The 14,445-nt window shown below is 40.7% G+C and overlaps 1 protein-coding gene across 2 annotated transcripts in view; it reads left to right on the plus strand.

Annotated features, from left to right (window-relative positions):
* Positions 1–1,114: 1,114 nt before the first annotated feature.
* LOC149222734 (tryptophan synthase beta chain 1) overlaps positions 1,115–14,445 on the plus strand; it is a 76,788-nt gene continuing 63,457 nt past the window's right edge. The window contains exon 1 of one of the 2 annotated variants that reach the window (XM_089385605.1): positions 1,115–1,707. In XM_089385605.1, coding sequence (XP_089241731.1) covers positions 1,297–1,707 — 411 coding nt within the window. In that variant the 5' untranslated portion in view covers positions 1,115–1,296. The remainder of the gene's footprint in view (positions 1,708–14,445) is intronic. The other variant, XM_089385604.1, reaches the window with a different exon arrangement.

The raw sequence follows: 14,445 nt of genomic DNA on the forward strand, positions 1-14,445 counted from the left end.
GGTTTTTTGTTTATACATTTACAATAATTACTCAATAGTTTATAAAGAAAAGATTTTTAAATTTTAGATTATACCAATATGAGATTTTATTCCATTTATATGATATAAATTTATGTGTTTTTTCATTAACATTTAAAGTTAATTTAATTATAAAGAAAAGATTTTTAAATTTTAGATTATACCAATATGAGATTTTATTCAATTTATATGATATAAATTTATGTGTTTTTTCATTAACATTTAAAGTTAATTTAATTTTAAAGATGAGGGGTTTGAAAAAATGGCTAAACCGTAGATATTACATGGGTTTTCTAGGTGCCATAATATTTTGATTTGTGAAGATATTTTGATTTTTTTTATGATAAGATAAGAAAACTTTGACTATAATTTTTAGTAGATTATATTTAGATCTATATATATTTTTAAATTTAATTAAAATTAAAATTAACTTTTCTATTAAATAGAAAAAAAAATTATTCCAAATATTATAATAAAATTAGACTAGGTTAATAAAATTCAGACCACCATAAAATGAATAGTTTAATTCCCCACATATAACATCCATTCCCAAACATTTTAATTTTTTTTTTTAACCTACAACCTGATCCAACTAATTTAAAAAAAATAAAAATATATTACTTATCTACTAGGTTAATAAAACTCAGACCACCATAAAATGAATAGTTTAATTCCCCACATATAACATCCATTCCCAAACATTTTAATTTTTTTTTTTAACCTACAACCTGATCCAACTAATTTAAAAAAAATAAAAATATATTACCTACCCTATGATTAACCATAATTAAAAATAGAAAACCATATATATATATATATATATATTTTTTTTTTCTGTGTGGTTCACGGGGCACCAGAGGTGGGCCTACGTCCACGTAAATAATCGGGGCAGCTCCACCCGAAGGGAACTGCCGTTCGGCCAGATCGGGCCTAACCCCGTGACCTCCCAAGCCGGGAGAGTACTATCAACGGAACTCAACCATTTGAGCTATCCCTCGGGCTATAGAAAACCATATATTATACTAAATACTATTTAGTTTATATAAAAAATAACAATAATTTAATTTTAAATTTACAATTAAAAAAATGCGCCGACAAAAGGATTGCAGTCAGATTCCTTACGTTGCAGAATTTTGCACTGCATGTTCAAAGAGTTCGTCTGAATAGCCGATTCTCTGCAAAAAGAAGCGAAAAACCGCTGAAATTAGGTTGGGTTTAATTATAATAGCCATTCCAAAACAGTTGAGGATCTACTGTCAGTAACGAAGAGCGGTGGCAATGGCCATGGCGATGACAATGGCAGCAACATCATCCCAATCTTCACTCTGTAATTTCAAATCTTGTTCTGGGGCAACGCCACTTAATGGGCACAGCGGTAGAACCCCCCAAAACCTTTCTCAGAGCTTGTGCAAATGGAGCTCCTCTTCCTCTTCAATACAAGGGACGCATGGATCAGTGCTGCTGCAGTCAACCTTGGCGAGGAGGAGGGGAAGGTCATCTTGCCCTCCGGTATGCTGCACCATGGCTCCAGAACGCACAACCTCCGATGGTCAGGCCGCGCAGATGAGACCCGATAGCTTTGGCAGATATGGAAAATACGGGGGCAAATATGTTCCCGAGACTTTAATGTTCGCTTTGTCCGAGTTGGAGTCCGCATTCAACACGCTCATCAAAGATCAAGGTTTCCAGGTGCCCTTAATTTGTGCCTTTTTGCTTGCTTTTTTGTTTGGCTTTCTGTGCGCACTGGTTCGAGTCCCTTAAAATCCCTGTGTATTTACTTAATTTGCGAAAAAAAAGCGCACTTCCGAATTTAAACTTTGACAATCTTAACGGAATTTAGATGTTTTTTTTTTAATCTAACTTTCCTCCTCCTTTTACCCGTTCTTCTTTTTGTTCTTTTGGAGCGAGGCCAAGGTGACAAATGCTACCTTTTATCAGAATGTGGCAAGCTTGTCCTTTCCCAGATTGGAATAATATTTGCTAATTCACAAAGCTCCAGAAAGATTCGCCCTGCCAAGCAACAGTCGTCCAGGACTTGTACCTGACCCCAACCACTTCAAGAATCATAAGACCGTACCTGATGCCAACCACTTGTATAGGCAAGATGGCTATGCATGGCTAAATATTTCATTGAGGTGGAGAGAATAATATCACTCCCTCTTCACAATTAAACCAAGGGTCTGTCAACTCCCCATTTTCTTTTTGAATTTGTCATGGTTGAACACATCAGGCACTGTATTCAACAACTAATATTTCCTTCATTCTAGTTCTGGTACTGGCTTTTACATTTATTGTATTATTGGGAAACTGTCAACATTTTTTTTAAACGGGGCTGTCAACTTCGTTGTTTCCAGACTCTACTCTTGTTCAAGTTAATTTTTCCTCATTGTATTTTATGATTTGTTTGATCTTTAGCTCTATCCAGGCTGATGTTTGTAAAGAAAACCTTCCATGGAGTTGAACTCTAAGTCTAATTCCTATGTTCTGCTACTTACTTTTAATGCATAGTATCTGTTAGTAAAATCCTTAAACAGCTATTGTCGATCCTTGATCCCCTTGCTCTCATCTAAACATGCTTGCAATTAGTCTTGTGTTTGCTTGAATGCATGCTTTTATGTGTACTTGATTTATCGTAAGCACTTATTCACGTTCTAAGCATGTCTCCTGTGTGGCTGCATCAAACACTCCATCCATCTACTAGTATAATCTGCATTACCCTCTAGCTTGCTGCTAGCAGTGATCAAATTTGCAGGGTGGACTAACAATTCATTTGAATGGTTCATTGTAACATAGCAACTCAAGATGAAAAATTAAAATCAACAATATCCTTCATATGAAAAGAAAAGAAAATCATGACTCTTCTTGGCACTTCAATACACTATGAAAATTGATCAACTACATCTTTTTCTTGAACATCCAATTGGAAAAGATCTGAACACCATCTGTTCTGCTTTGCCTAGGTGAACTTAGTTACTTATGATTCAGTGATCAAATTAGACTCAATGCAATCTATGGGTGGATTAATGAATGACCTACAAGTCAGGTCCTATATGACATACTGCCATATATTATTGTTTTTACTTTCTATTATGTCCTCTTTATTGCGTCCCTACTACTGTATCCTGCACAGATTTTGCAGCCATATAAGGTATTTGACGGAATGAAATCAATGCTGGTTTACGGGTGTCAGATTGTTAGCATTGATGTTGAATCCTGCAAAACAATAAAGCAAAACTAGTGTTTTTCTTAATTACGAGTTGTTGACCTAGTGAAATAGAAAGCGGCATCTATTCTACTGTTACAAAATTTGCTTGACTAAAAATTTGGCAGGGCAAGAGAGCAAGAGTTCAACTCAGAGTTGGGAAATACTCAGGAAAAACCCGAGCAAAACTTGCCAAAAGAGTGGCCGCTTGATAATCAGGTTTGGAATCACTCCTTCAGGGCTAAAGTCCGTGGGGGCTTTAGGGAAACACGGTGACTCTCCTCCATCATTCTTCTTCAAGCTTAATATTTCTCATCTCGACACCCTTGATTCAGGGCTTTAGTGCACAGAGTTTGGAACATCTCTCTAATTCCTTAACAGGATAGAGGTTGACTCCTCTGGTGGGATGCGCTGAAGGAAAAAGGGCATTTCCCCTCTATCACAGCCCAAAAATTCCCCGGCAGATACGGCATAAGAAAATATTAAAAGCATGCCACCAGAGAGCCATTTTGGAACAAGACTGTGATCCCTTCCCTCCCCTAGTTGCTTGCAACTTCTGACATTGCCATATAATACAAAAAATACACAAATTTTGATTAAAAAAAGATTTCTTCAGGAATACTCAATAAATTCATGTCTTTATGATGCAAAATATCAATGTAAGTCCAAAATTCATATATACAATATGAGTCATGGCTCATGACATAATGACGGGAAGAATTTGCTTCTAATGTTTCTATGTCTTGGGCTGCCTCAGCCTCAAGGAAATTGAAATTCTCAAGTGTAAAATTAGGAGCCTGCTTTGTCTTAAGTTTCAACCAGCCAATTGGATGTGAGATCTATGTCGTCCAGACTCCAACTCAGTTGCCCCACAATGCATGCCTCCTGCAGTGATAAGGTTGAAAGTTGCACTCTTGAAATTTTACTTTCATAGATATTAAATAGAAGAAAGAAAAGAATCAAAAGATTAGAGAAGCAAGCCTCAATTTTCGCACTGATTATCCACTGAATGCAAGGTCAAAGATTGTAGTGGATAAATACATGATCGTTCAAGCACTTTCTGCTAATTGGTTGCGCTTTTTAGAGTGGATTTTCTTGAACATACTTCAGTTTTTTCTTGAACTGGAAGTATTACAAATCTGACTTAAATTGCACTTGTAACTGTGAGAGCCTTTCTGCTGTTGGAGTGCCAAAAATGGCTTCCTTTATCCTTATCGAATGCCTATAAGTCTAGCTTTATTGGCCTTAGTATATATGTTTTCCAAGTTTGGAGGGCCGAATAGAAAACAATGAAAAAATCTGACCAGAAATTAGTAAAATAGGCTAAGTTCTGGGTTATATATTGGGGCTATTGGGTTTCCTGATGGGTCTATGAATCAAAGTTGTTGACCTATTGGAAACTGGCTGAGTACATGTGGATTAGAGTGTGACCTGGGAATATGTATGAGTCAATGTGAGCCATACTTGTTGGCTGTGAGTTTGACTTGCATTTGCGTTGACTCAGCCTGTTTTGGTGGGTGAGCCAGGTTGAAGTCAACAGATCTGATAACATTGATCTATTTAGAGAATCCTTGTGGTTTCACTATATTGTTCAATGTTACAGTTCTGAGAGTATTGTCAAGGAGAGTGTGATGCCCCATATTATGGGGTTGTATTTTGAAGAATGAAATGCCTACCTATGAGAATATATGGAGTAAGCACCAGCATTATTGGAGTTTTTGCTAGATTCAACCACAAGATGTATTGGACAAAGACAAGGAACTTAAGCATGTACATTGCTGCAGTGAGAAGGCCTATTTACACAAAGATGAAGTTGACTCCTATAGAATGCCCAAGCATGCAAATAAGTCTATATTATCGACCTTAAATATGAAATAGGTTGCAGGGAAGTCAAGTAAATTCAGAACTGCATCAACTATTATGGATACCAACACGATACTAATAGTGTAGTGGAATATAGGCGAACCTTACAAACGAAATGGACTGCAAGGTTAAAGGAAGTAAACTTAAAACTGCATCAACTATTATGGATCCCAACATTGTGCCGATAGTATAGTAGAATACAGACATATCTTACAATATGAAACAGGCTGCAAGGAAGTCAGGTAAACTAAGAACTGCATCAACTACTATGGATGCTGATACCATGCCTATAGATAGTAGAATATAGGTAGACCTTACGTATGCAATAGATTGCACGGAATTCAAAGTAAACTTAGAACTGCATCATTATGGATGCCAACAATATAGTAGAATAGAGGCATACCTAATATGAAATAGGGTGTAGGGAGGTTAGGGAACTACACTAATTATTAGGGATGCCAACATCATGCCTATATGTAGTAGAATTGAGGTGGGCCTTGTTACCGCTCAAACTAGCAAGGGACCTAAAGTGGATCCCTAAAGGGCACATGCTAGACCAATGGCAACAAATGGAGACTTAGCCCACTGTCACCTTAGCTAAGGCTCCCTACTATTTACAAACTTTCACCTATGGGAGGAGACCCAGTATATATGGAGTCACAAATGAAGGATAAATCAAAAGTGGATATAGAGTGACCCAAATAATCCCTTTCCAGAAGAGGTTGAAGAATAGGGTTTGCTTGCTTTCTAAGCAAGGTACAATGTCTTCTAGGAGAAGGATAGGAGAGTTTGAGGTTAGGTTTAGGGAATATGACTTGTGAAAGAGTTTCCCCAATCCCTAAAATCCTTATTGGAATTGGTATCTGTTAAGATTTGGTATGTTCTATGCTAGAGCAATTTATTTAAATTTTCACAGTTAGCAATCACATCAGCATTACGATAAACTGCAGATAGAACATAAATATAAAACGCAGAAGACAAGCCAAGACAAGAGGACACAAGATGTGGCGCGAGCCAGGGACAAACCCCACAATGTGTGGGGAAACCCTTTGATCAAATCTTCTTTTATCTTCAAAGTTCAGCAGAGAGAGAGAGAGAGAGATAATACATTTACAACAGAAGTCAACACTTTGACTTTATCTGGTTCTGAGCATAGATCATTTCCTATAATGATGAGATCAGTTGAAGACATTCTGCTTCAACTGAATCTCCTAGGTGATGACTTTACCTATCCATTTTGTTCATCTGCTGCACCTTACCATGTAGCATCATCATGTTGCATCATGTATCTTCATGCTGCTCATGATCACTGTGCTGCCCATACATCAAGTTGTCCATGACTTCATACTTCAGCTGCTCATGCATCTTCATTCTTCATGCCACCCATGCCACCCATGATCTCACCAAGCTTCATGCTGCCCATGCTGCATCATACTGTTCTATTGCTGAGTTGTTGTACACAACTTTAGTGCCCTCCATCATCATGCTGTACATATTTTGCTGTTGTTGATATCAGCCTTAGCTGCTTGCTATGGCTTGCAGCCTAGCAAAGCAGCTAGGCTATAGTTCACACAATCTCATTATACACAGCATATTGGTATTCCTCCAATACCATGACTGGGTTTACCTCTTCATCACTGTGGCTTGATGACAGTGGCATCCTTGTCTGCTCAGCGTATATATAAGACCATGATGCCAGTGTATATATAAGACCATGATGCCAACGTATATATAATATCATGATGCAGCGTATATATCAGAACATGATGCAGCGTATATATAACTGCCCAGCGTCCAACGTTTACAGTTAATGCCCAGCATCCAGCGTTTACATTACTGCGTATCACTGTCCAGCGTTGACATGTATGCGTTCTAATGTATGACTGCGTTTCATCCTTACCTTGCTGCCTTGATAGTGTGCTGCGTATATTTCTCCTTGTGCTGTGATGAGGGCTTGACCTGCGGCTAGGGCTGAGTGTCACCATAGACTATTACTGTCCCCATGAACCATGCCTATGTATTAATCTCTATGCCCAGCGTGTATCCATTTGCCAGCGTCCTTCATTACAGCATTGAATTCACTGTATCACATCTTTTATGAACTGCGTATATCAACCATATCACATCGCGTGAATTGCGTACCATCTAACGTGTGTGGTCCATGCCTTGAATACATTTAACCATCATACATCCTCATTGTTTGCCAGCGTGTAAATGTCTTCTTAGATCTGTGGCTAAGTGTCTCCATTTCCAGCGTGTACATTATAGGGCTGTATAACTGCGTTTCAGTGTCCAGCGTATATTTTCATTGCCCCAACGTATGATATACTGTGCGTATATATTTCCATCTATGCATATATTATATGGCCATCATAATGCTATGCGTATGGCCAGCGTATAGAGATTCGTTGTGAGCAGCGTATTGAGGGATTTATTTGTGTGAGAGCTAGGGCATCATCTAGGCCAGCATATTCTCATGTTCTCTCCTTCTCCAAAAACCCAGGACGTGGAGAGGAGATCACCTCAAGAATTATGATGCTGAAATGACTTCAAGTCCTCTATATTTATACTAAAACATATACGATGAATAGACACGTCGGTTGGGCTTCTAGAGCCTACATAAGAGCTGGTCGGCTTGATAATAATTACATAAACAAAATAAATTCATATCTCCATAAATACTTATCGGAATCAGATGATCTTTGGATCAATCCTACACCTCTCGACGAGAGGGATCCAATAAAAATATCAGCTGCCATAAATAAGCCGACCCACATGGAGTTTGGCCCTAGTTGCCAATTTAACACTCCCTCTCAACTAGGGAGAACTCCATCCGCTGATCCATATGTACGACTGTACTATCTCTGCCTTTAGTGCCTTGCACTACTCTGCCTAGCTCTGCTGGCTCTGCTGGCTCGGCTCTGCTCTGCTCAGCGCTGCTGGCTCTGCTCATCTCCACTGAACTATGAAGAAGAAGAATTGATCGAGAATGAGTCATATCATTCTCCACTGACCTGAAGTCAGTCTAAGAGTGCATACCACTAGTCCCAGACCAGTCTCAATTGACCCGAAGTCAGCTTCATAGTAAGTACCACTCCTACCACTGGTCCCAGACCAGTATCGCAGTCTCAGAGAGTGTACCACTGGTCCCAGACCAGTCTCAACCGACCCGAAGTCAGCGTCATAGTATGTACCACTCTCACTGGTCCCGGACCAGTACTGCACTGACACGAAGTCAGTCTCGGAGTATGTACCACTGGTCCCAGACCAGTCTCAGCCGACCCGAAGTCAGCGTCATAGCATGTACAACTCCTACCACTGGTCCCAGACCAGTATCATTGATCCCAGATCAATGGAGGACATCCTAGCGTAGGGAGTACGGTAGATACAACGATGCGTCCATCGGTATTACTATGGTCCCTAACTTCATTTCCCTGCTCATTGATCAGATGAGAGGTACTTCCCATGAGTCCCAGACTGCATGGGTAGGAAGCCTCGACAGGAGAACTTAATCAATCCTGTCCTCACAGGAGAACACATCAATCCTGCTACAATCACCATGGAGAACACATCAATCCAGGCCTCACAGGAGAACACATCAATCCTGCTAGAATCGCCATGGAGAACACATCAATCCAGGTCTCACAGGAGAACACATCAATCCTGCTACAATCGCCATGGAGAACACATCAATCCAGGCCTCACAGGAGAACTAATCATCCTGCTACACAAGAGAGCGAATCATCTTGTCCCACAAGAGAGCGAATCATCTTGTTCCAGTGCGCACCACCAGGGGAGGGTGAGTCACCCTGTGGTCGTATGTTGCTCCAGTAGATTCTGTAAGCCCCACAGAGCTCCCAGAGCTCAATGTATGCAACATGCAGGACCCTTTTACAAAGGTCTCTTGATGACTCCAAGTCATTCGGGAAAATCACAAATTTGATCTTTCCCCCGGGGCTTTAGCGACCTGTATATCATCTCAGAGCGATGGAGCCTCCTTGCTCATCGACTTTCCATATCCCAGATAAGGCAGTATCCGATGTCTGTCCGCTGGAGCAATTGTCGAATACGGAATTCCTCAATAATTGAATCCCACCTCTGGTTGTCACAGAGAATCACAGTGGTATTCATCATGTGTACAAACAGCTCACTGAAGAGCTTCAGCAACCAGACTACCTCACAGAAGGCCATACTATCAGCAATGTATTTTGCCTTGGTGGTGCTCAGAGTCACCGACTTCTACTTCTTGCTCATCCAGGATATCGAGGCAGATTCCAAAGAGAAACAGCACTGAGAAGTGCTCTAGTGATCCTCCATACTGCCTTCCCACTCATCATTCGAATAATCATGTGGTTTCATATTTCTGGCAGTGTATCTCAATTCATGAGAGATTGTGCCCTGAAGATATCTCAGAAGATTATTGGCACCAATCCAGTGAGGCTCAACCAAATATGAGCTCACCATGCTAACTGCAACACAGATGTCCGGATGGAGGTTCCCCAAAAACATCAATGTGAATGAGTTTATGAAACTCAGAGGCATTTCCCAAATAAGGTTCGACATCACTACCATATAACTTCTTAAAGTTAAGATCCTTGAGGTAGTCACATGCTTGCAGCTTATCTTTCCATATTCAGAATCCAACTCCCTCTGTCTCCTATAAATGAGAGGGACTGCACCTGTCAGACATAGGTGCCAGTACGAGAGGTTTATCATCCACAACCTTCAAGTAATGGTTTGGATCGGTTTCACTCCTAGTGAATCTCAGTTGCATTAGACAGCTATCAATCCTCTCATACTACGCCCGAGGTGTTTTTCTTCAAGCCATAGAGGGCTTTCTTCCACCTGTATACATGAGTCTCAAACTCCTCGGGTTGTTCCAAACCTGTGAACTTGCTGCATGAGGGGAATGGTCCCCTTATAATATTTTCCTTCGGTACATTTAGACATGTACCTTCATGCTTCTTTTTGAATTCAGGCATCCTAGTCACCATCTGACTCACAGACCTCCGGTGTTGAGTCAATGGACATGGTCCCTAGTGGACTTCCTGCAACTTGATACAACCCTGAACTCAAAAACATATTTAAAAGATCTATTTTCAAACACGTACCTTTTCATCGATAAGTGCCACCGTGTAACCTTTGACTTCCATTTCCGAGATGGACATCAGGTTCGATCAGGTACATAAAAGAGATTCAGGGGTTCCTTGCTTTCGTGGAAGAATCAACCATTTCCTTGATGACCTGCATTACCAGCCATTCCTTTGATCATTGAAGATGTCCAAGGAATGGTTTTTATCTTCATCAAGAGATGTGTCTTTGCCATTCGGACACTCCTGCGCATAACGGCCGAACTTATTTCAACAAGGCATCCGCCTTTCCTTCCACCCTTAGATCCGAACTTCCCAACGAAGTGATCTTTAGATGGACCATCAAAATCTTCCGCTGCGCCATTCTGATAACATTCTTTGCTTTGAATTCACCCTCGGTGAATTATGAGGAACCCATTGATCCTTCTGTCTTGTCCCAACTGTCTTCGGTGATTGCTATTTCACTCTTGCTTGGGCATTGTCTTCACCTCAGCTCTGATACCATGTTAAGATTCGGTATGTTCTATGCTAGAGCAATTTATTTAAATTTTCACAGTTAGCAATCACATCAACATTACGATAAACTGCAGATAGAACATAAATATAAAACGCAGAAGACAAGCCAAGACAAGAGGACACAAGATGTGGCGCGAGCCAGGGACAAACCCCACAATGTGTGGGGAAACCCTTTGATCAAATCTTCTTTTATCTTCAAAGTTCAGCAGAGAGAGAGAGAGAGAGATAATACATTTACAACAGAAGTCAACACTTTGACTTTATCTGGTTCTGAGCATAGATCATTTCCTATAATGATGAGATCAGTTGAAGACATTCTGCTTCAACTGAATCTCCTAGGTGATGACTTTACCTATCCATTTTGTTCATCTGCTGCACCTTACCGTGTAGCATCATCATGTTGCATCATGTATCTTCATGCTGCTCATGATCACTGTGCTGCCCATACATCAAGTTGTCCATGACTTCATACTTCAGCTGCTCATGCATCATCATTCTTCATGCCACCCATGCCACCCATGATCTCACCAAGCTTCATGCTGCCCATGCTGCATCATACTGTTCTATTGCTGAGTTGTTGTACACAACTTTAGTGCCCTCCATCATCATGCTGTACATATTTTGCTGTTGTTGATATCAGCCTTAGCTGCTTGCTATGGCTTGCAGCCTAGCAAAGCAGCTAGGCTATAGTTCACACAATCTCATTATACACAGCATATTGGTATTCCTCCAATACCATGACTGGGTTTACCTCTTCATCACTGCGGCTTGATGACAGTGGCATCCTTGTCTGCTCAGCGTATATATAAGACCATGATGCCAGTGTATATATAAGACCATGATGCCAACGTATATATAATATCATGATGCAGCATATATATCAGAACATGATGCAGCGTATATATAACTGCCCAGCGTCCAGCGTTTACAGTTAATGCCCAGCATCCAGCGTTTACATTACTGCGTATCACTGTCCAGCGTTGACATGTATGCGTTCTAATGTATGACTGCGTTTCATCCTTACCTTGCTGCCTTGATAGTGTGCTGCGTATATTTCTCCTTGTGCTGTGATGAGGGCTTGACCTGCGGCTAGGGCTGAGTGTCACCATAGACTATTACTGTCCCCATGAACCATGCCTATGTATTAATCTCTATGCCCAGCGTGTATCCATTTGCCAGCGTCCTTCATTACAACATTGAATTCAGTGTATCACATCTTTTATGAACTGCGTATATCAACCATATCACATCGCGTGAATTGCGTACCATCTAACGTGTGTGGTCCATGCCTTGAATACATTTAACCATCATACATCCTCATTGTTTGCCAGCGTGTAAATGTCTTCTTAGATCTGTGGCTAAGTGTCTCCATTTCCAGTGTGTACATTATAGGGCTGTATAATTGCGTTTCAGTGTCCAGCGTATATTTTCATTGCCCCAACGTATGATATACTGTGCGTATATATTTCCATCTATGCATATATTATATGGCCATCATAATGCTATGCGTATGGCCAGCGTATAGAGATTCGTTGTGAGCAGCGTATTGAGGGATTTATTTGTGTGAGAGCTAGGGCATCATCTAGGCCAGCATATTCTCATGTTCTCTCCTTCTCCAAAAACCCAGGACGTGGAGAGGAGATCACCTCAAGAATTATGATGCTGAAATGACTTCAAGTCCTCTATATTTATACTAAAACATATACGATGAATAGACACGTCGGTTGGGCTTCTAGAGCCTACATAAGAGCTGGTCGGCTTGATAATAATTACATAAACAAAATAAATTCATATCTCCATAAATACTTATCGGAATCGGATGATCTTTGGATCAATCCTACACCTCTCGACGAGAGGGATCCAATAAAAATATCAGCTGCCATAAATAAGCCGACCCACATGGAGTTTGGCCCTAGTTGCCAATTTAACAGTATCCCAGAGGCTTCTTGAAGAATTGTCTTTTCAAAGGAATGGGACCACACAGGACAAAGTGGACCCGACTTAGGTTAGGAGGTAAGAGTAACAACTAATGATGTTCTTAACCCAAACAATGAGGGGGAAAGGATCAAAGAAAGAATGGTATTGAATTGATTCTATGAGGAACTGACATTGGGGATACTAGGGCAAAGTTTGATCTTGGACCTAGGGCTTGGCTTTTCTCACAACTCCACCATTGGAATGGCTTCAAAATTGGCGGGGAGGCCTTGAGGAAGCACCGACACAGAAGAGGCTAGGAGATTGAACTTTTTGGAGGGCTATTTTGTCAGGGAAATGATGCCCTAGGTGACTCAACTTGGCTAGACCTAGGAAAAGGTGAAAAGGAATTGATTTTAGGTGACACATCTTGGTAGATCAGTGCCTTAGTCTTGGGAGAATGGAGTCTATGATAAATATGAACGGAGACCTTGGTTCTTAGTCAAGGAGGCCTCAAGACTACTTCGCTAGCCTTCTAGGGCAAAGAGAAGCAATCTTGCAGCTTTTATACTTCGATGTGCAAAAGGTGATGGCTTATCAAGATGAATTCGTTGATAGAATTATCCCTAGGAGATTTCATTCAAATTACATGGCCCATACATTGAGAGATGCTATATAGAGACAAAATTCCACAATTTAAGCAGTAAATGCATGCAACAATTAGCCCTAAAAATAGCGAAAATCCCAATCCAATGTATATGACAAAGTAAAACAAGAATAACATTAAAAGCATGTACTTACATGTAATAGAACATATCCAACCATCCACAATTTGACAATAGAGAAGCTCCAAGATAAGATAAACCAAATCCACACATCAAAATTCATCCATAAAGCTCCAATTCATCCTCCAAGAAAAAGTGCGAAATTCTCAAGAGAGAAGAGATCCAATCCAAAAGTGATGATGGGAGAAGAACTCATCTCACTTGTATTTATACACTAATGAGGAGTTCGAATTAGCCTCCTTGGCCTACATAAACCCCAAAAATAAAATAATGTTATAATATTGTAACTTTTGGTGACAAGCCCACCAAACTAGCTCACAAATGAAAGAATAAGCCTCTCAAGGGGTCGAATAGTAATCTATGCATGTCGTAGATCCCTCTAAGAGGCCTAATGAGGTCCATGGGTACCATAATGAAGCGTAGGAACCTCAATAGGTGGTGGACAAGGGGTTGGTGATAGACACAGGGGTTCTAATGCCCATATCTGGCAGGATAGTGAGTGGAGCAAGGGGGGCTTCACGTTAATTAGGTTGGTTTGGGATTCTGGTATCGAGGGACTCCTTCAGTGTAGGATAGTACACCGATCAGGGACGATCCAATGGCACATTTGGGACCCTGGTGAAGTTTGCAGTGATAGTGGGGGTCCACAGTCAGAGAGGGTGTTTGTTTAGGCATTGCTTGAGGACAAGCGATGTTTGGTGCATTGGAAGAACTTGCCAGATGAGGATGCCACCTGGGAGGGTGAACATATTTTGGAGTACCCAGCTTTGAGGTTGCTTGAGGGCAAGCAACATTTGGGAGGGGAGGAATTTCATGTCCCTTCTCAAACACATTAGTAACAGGGTGCTGCTACACAATTTTGCACATTTTTGACTAAGGAAGAGGGCCCCACACTTTCGACTTAGGGACTTAGGGGCCAAATCGACTTTATTTAGCTGCTAGTGGAATGTGGGGGCCACCCACATAGGAGTTCGAATTAACCATTCGATATGCTTGGAGGGAAAATCGAATGGGTGGATGGAGGGGCCCACATGAGGCTAAGGGGGCCTAAGGAGTT

Source organism: Pinus tabuliformis, chromosome Q, assembly GCF_031772625.1.
Source record: "Pinus tabuliformis cultivar Carrire ecotype Pingquan chromosome Q, CPIR1, whole genome shotgun sequence".
Taxonomy (NCBI): domain Eukaryota; kingdom Viridiplantae; phylum Streptophyta; class Pinopsida; order Pinales; family Pinaceae; genus Pinus; species Pinus tabuliformis.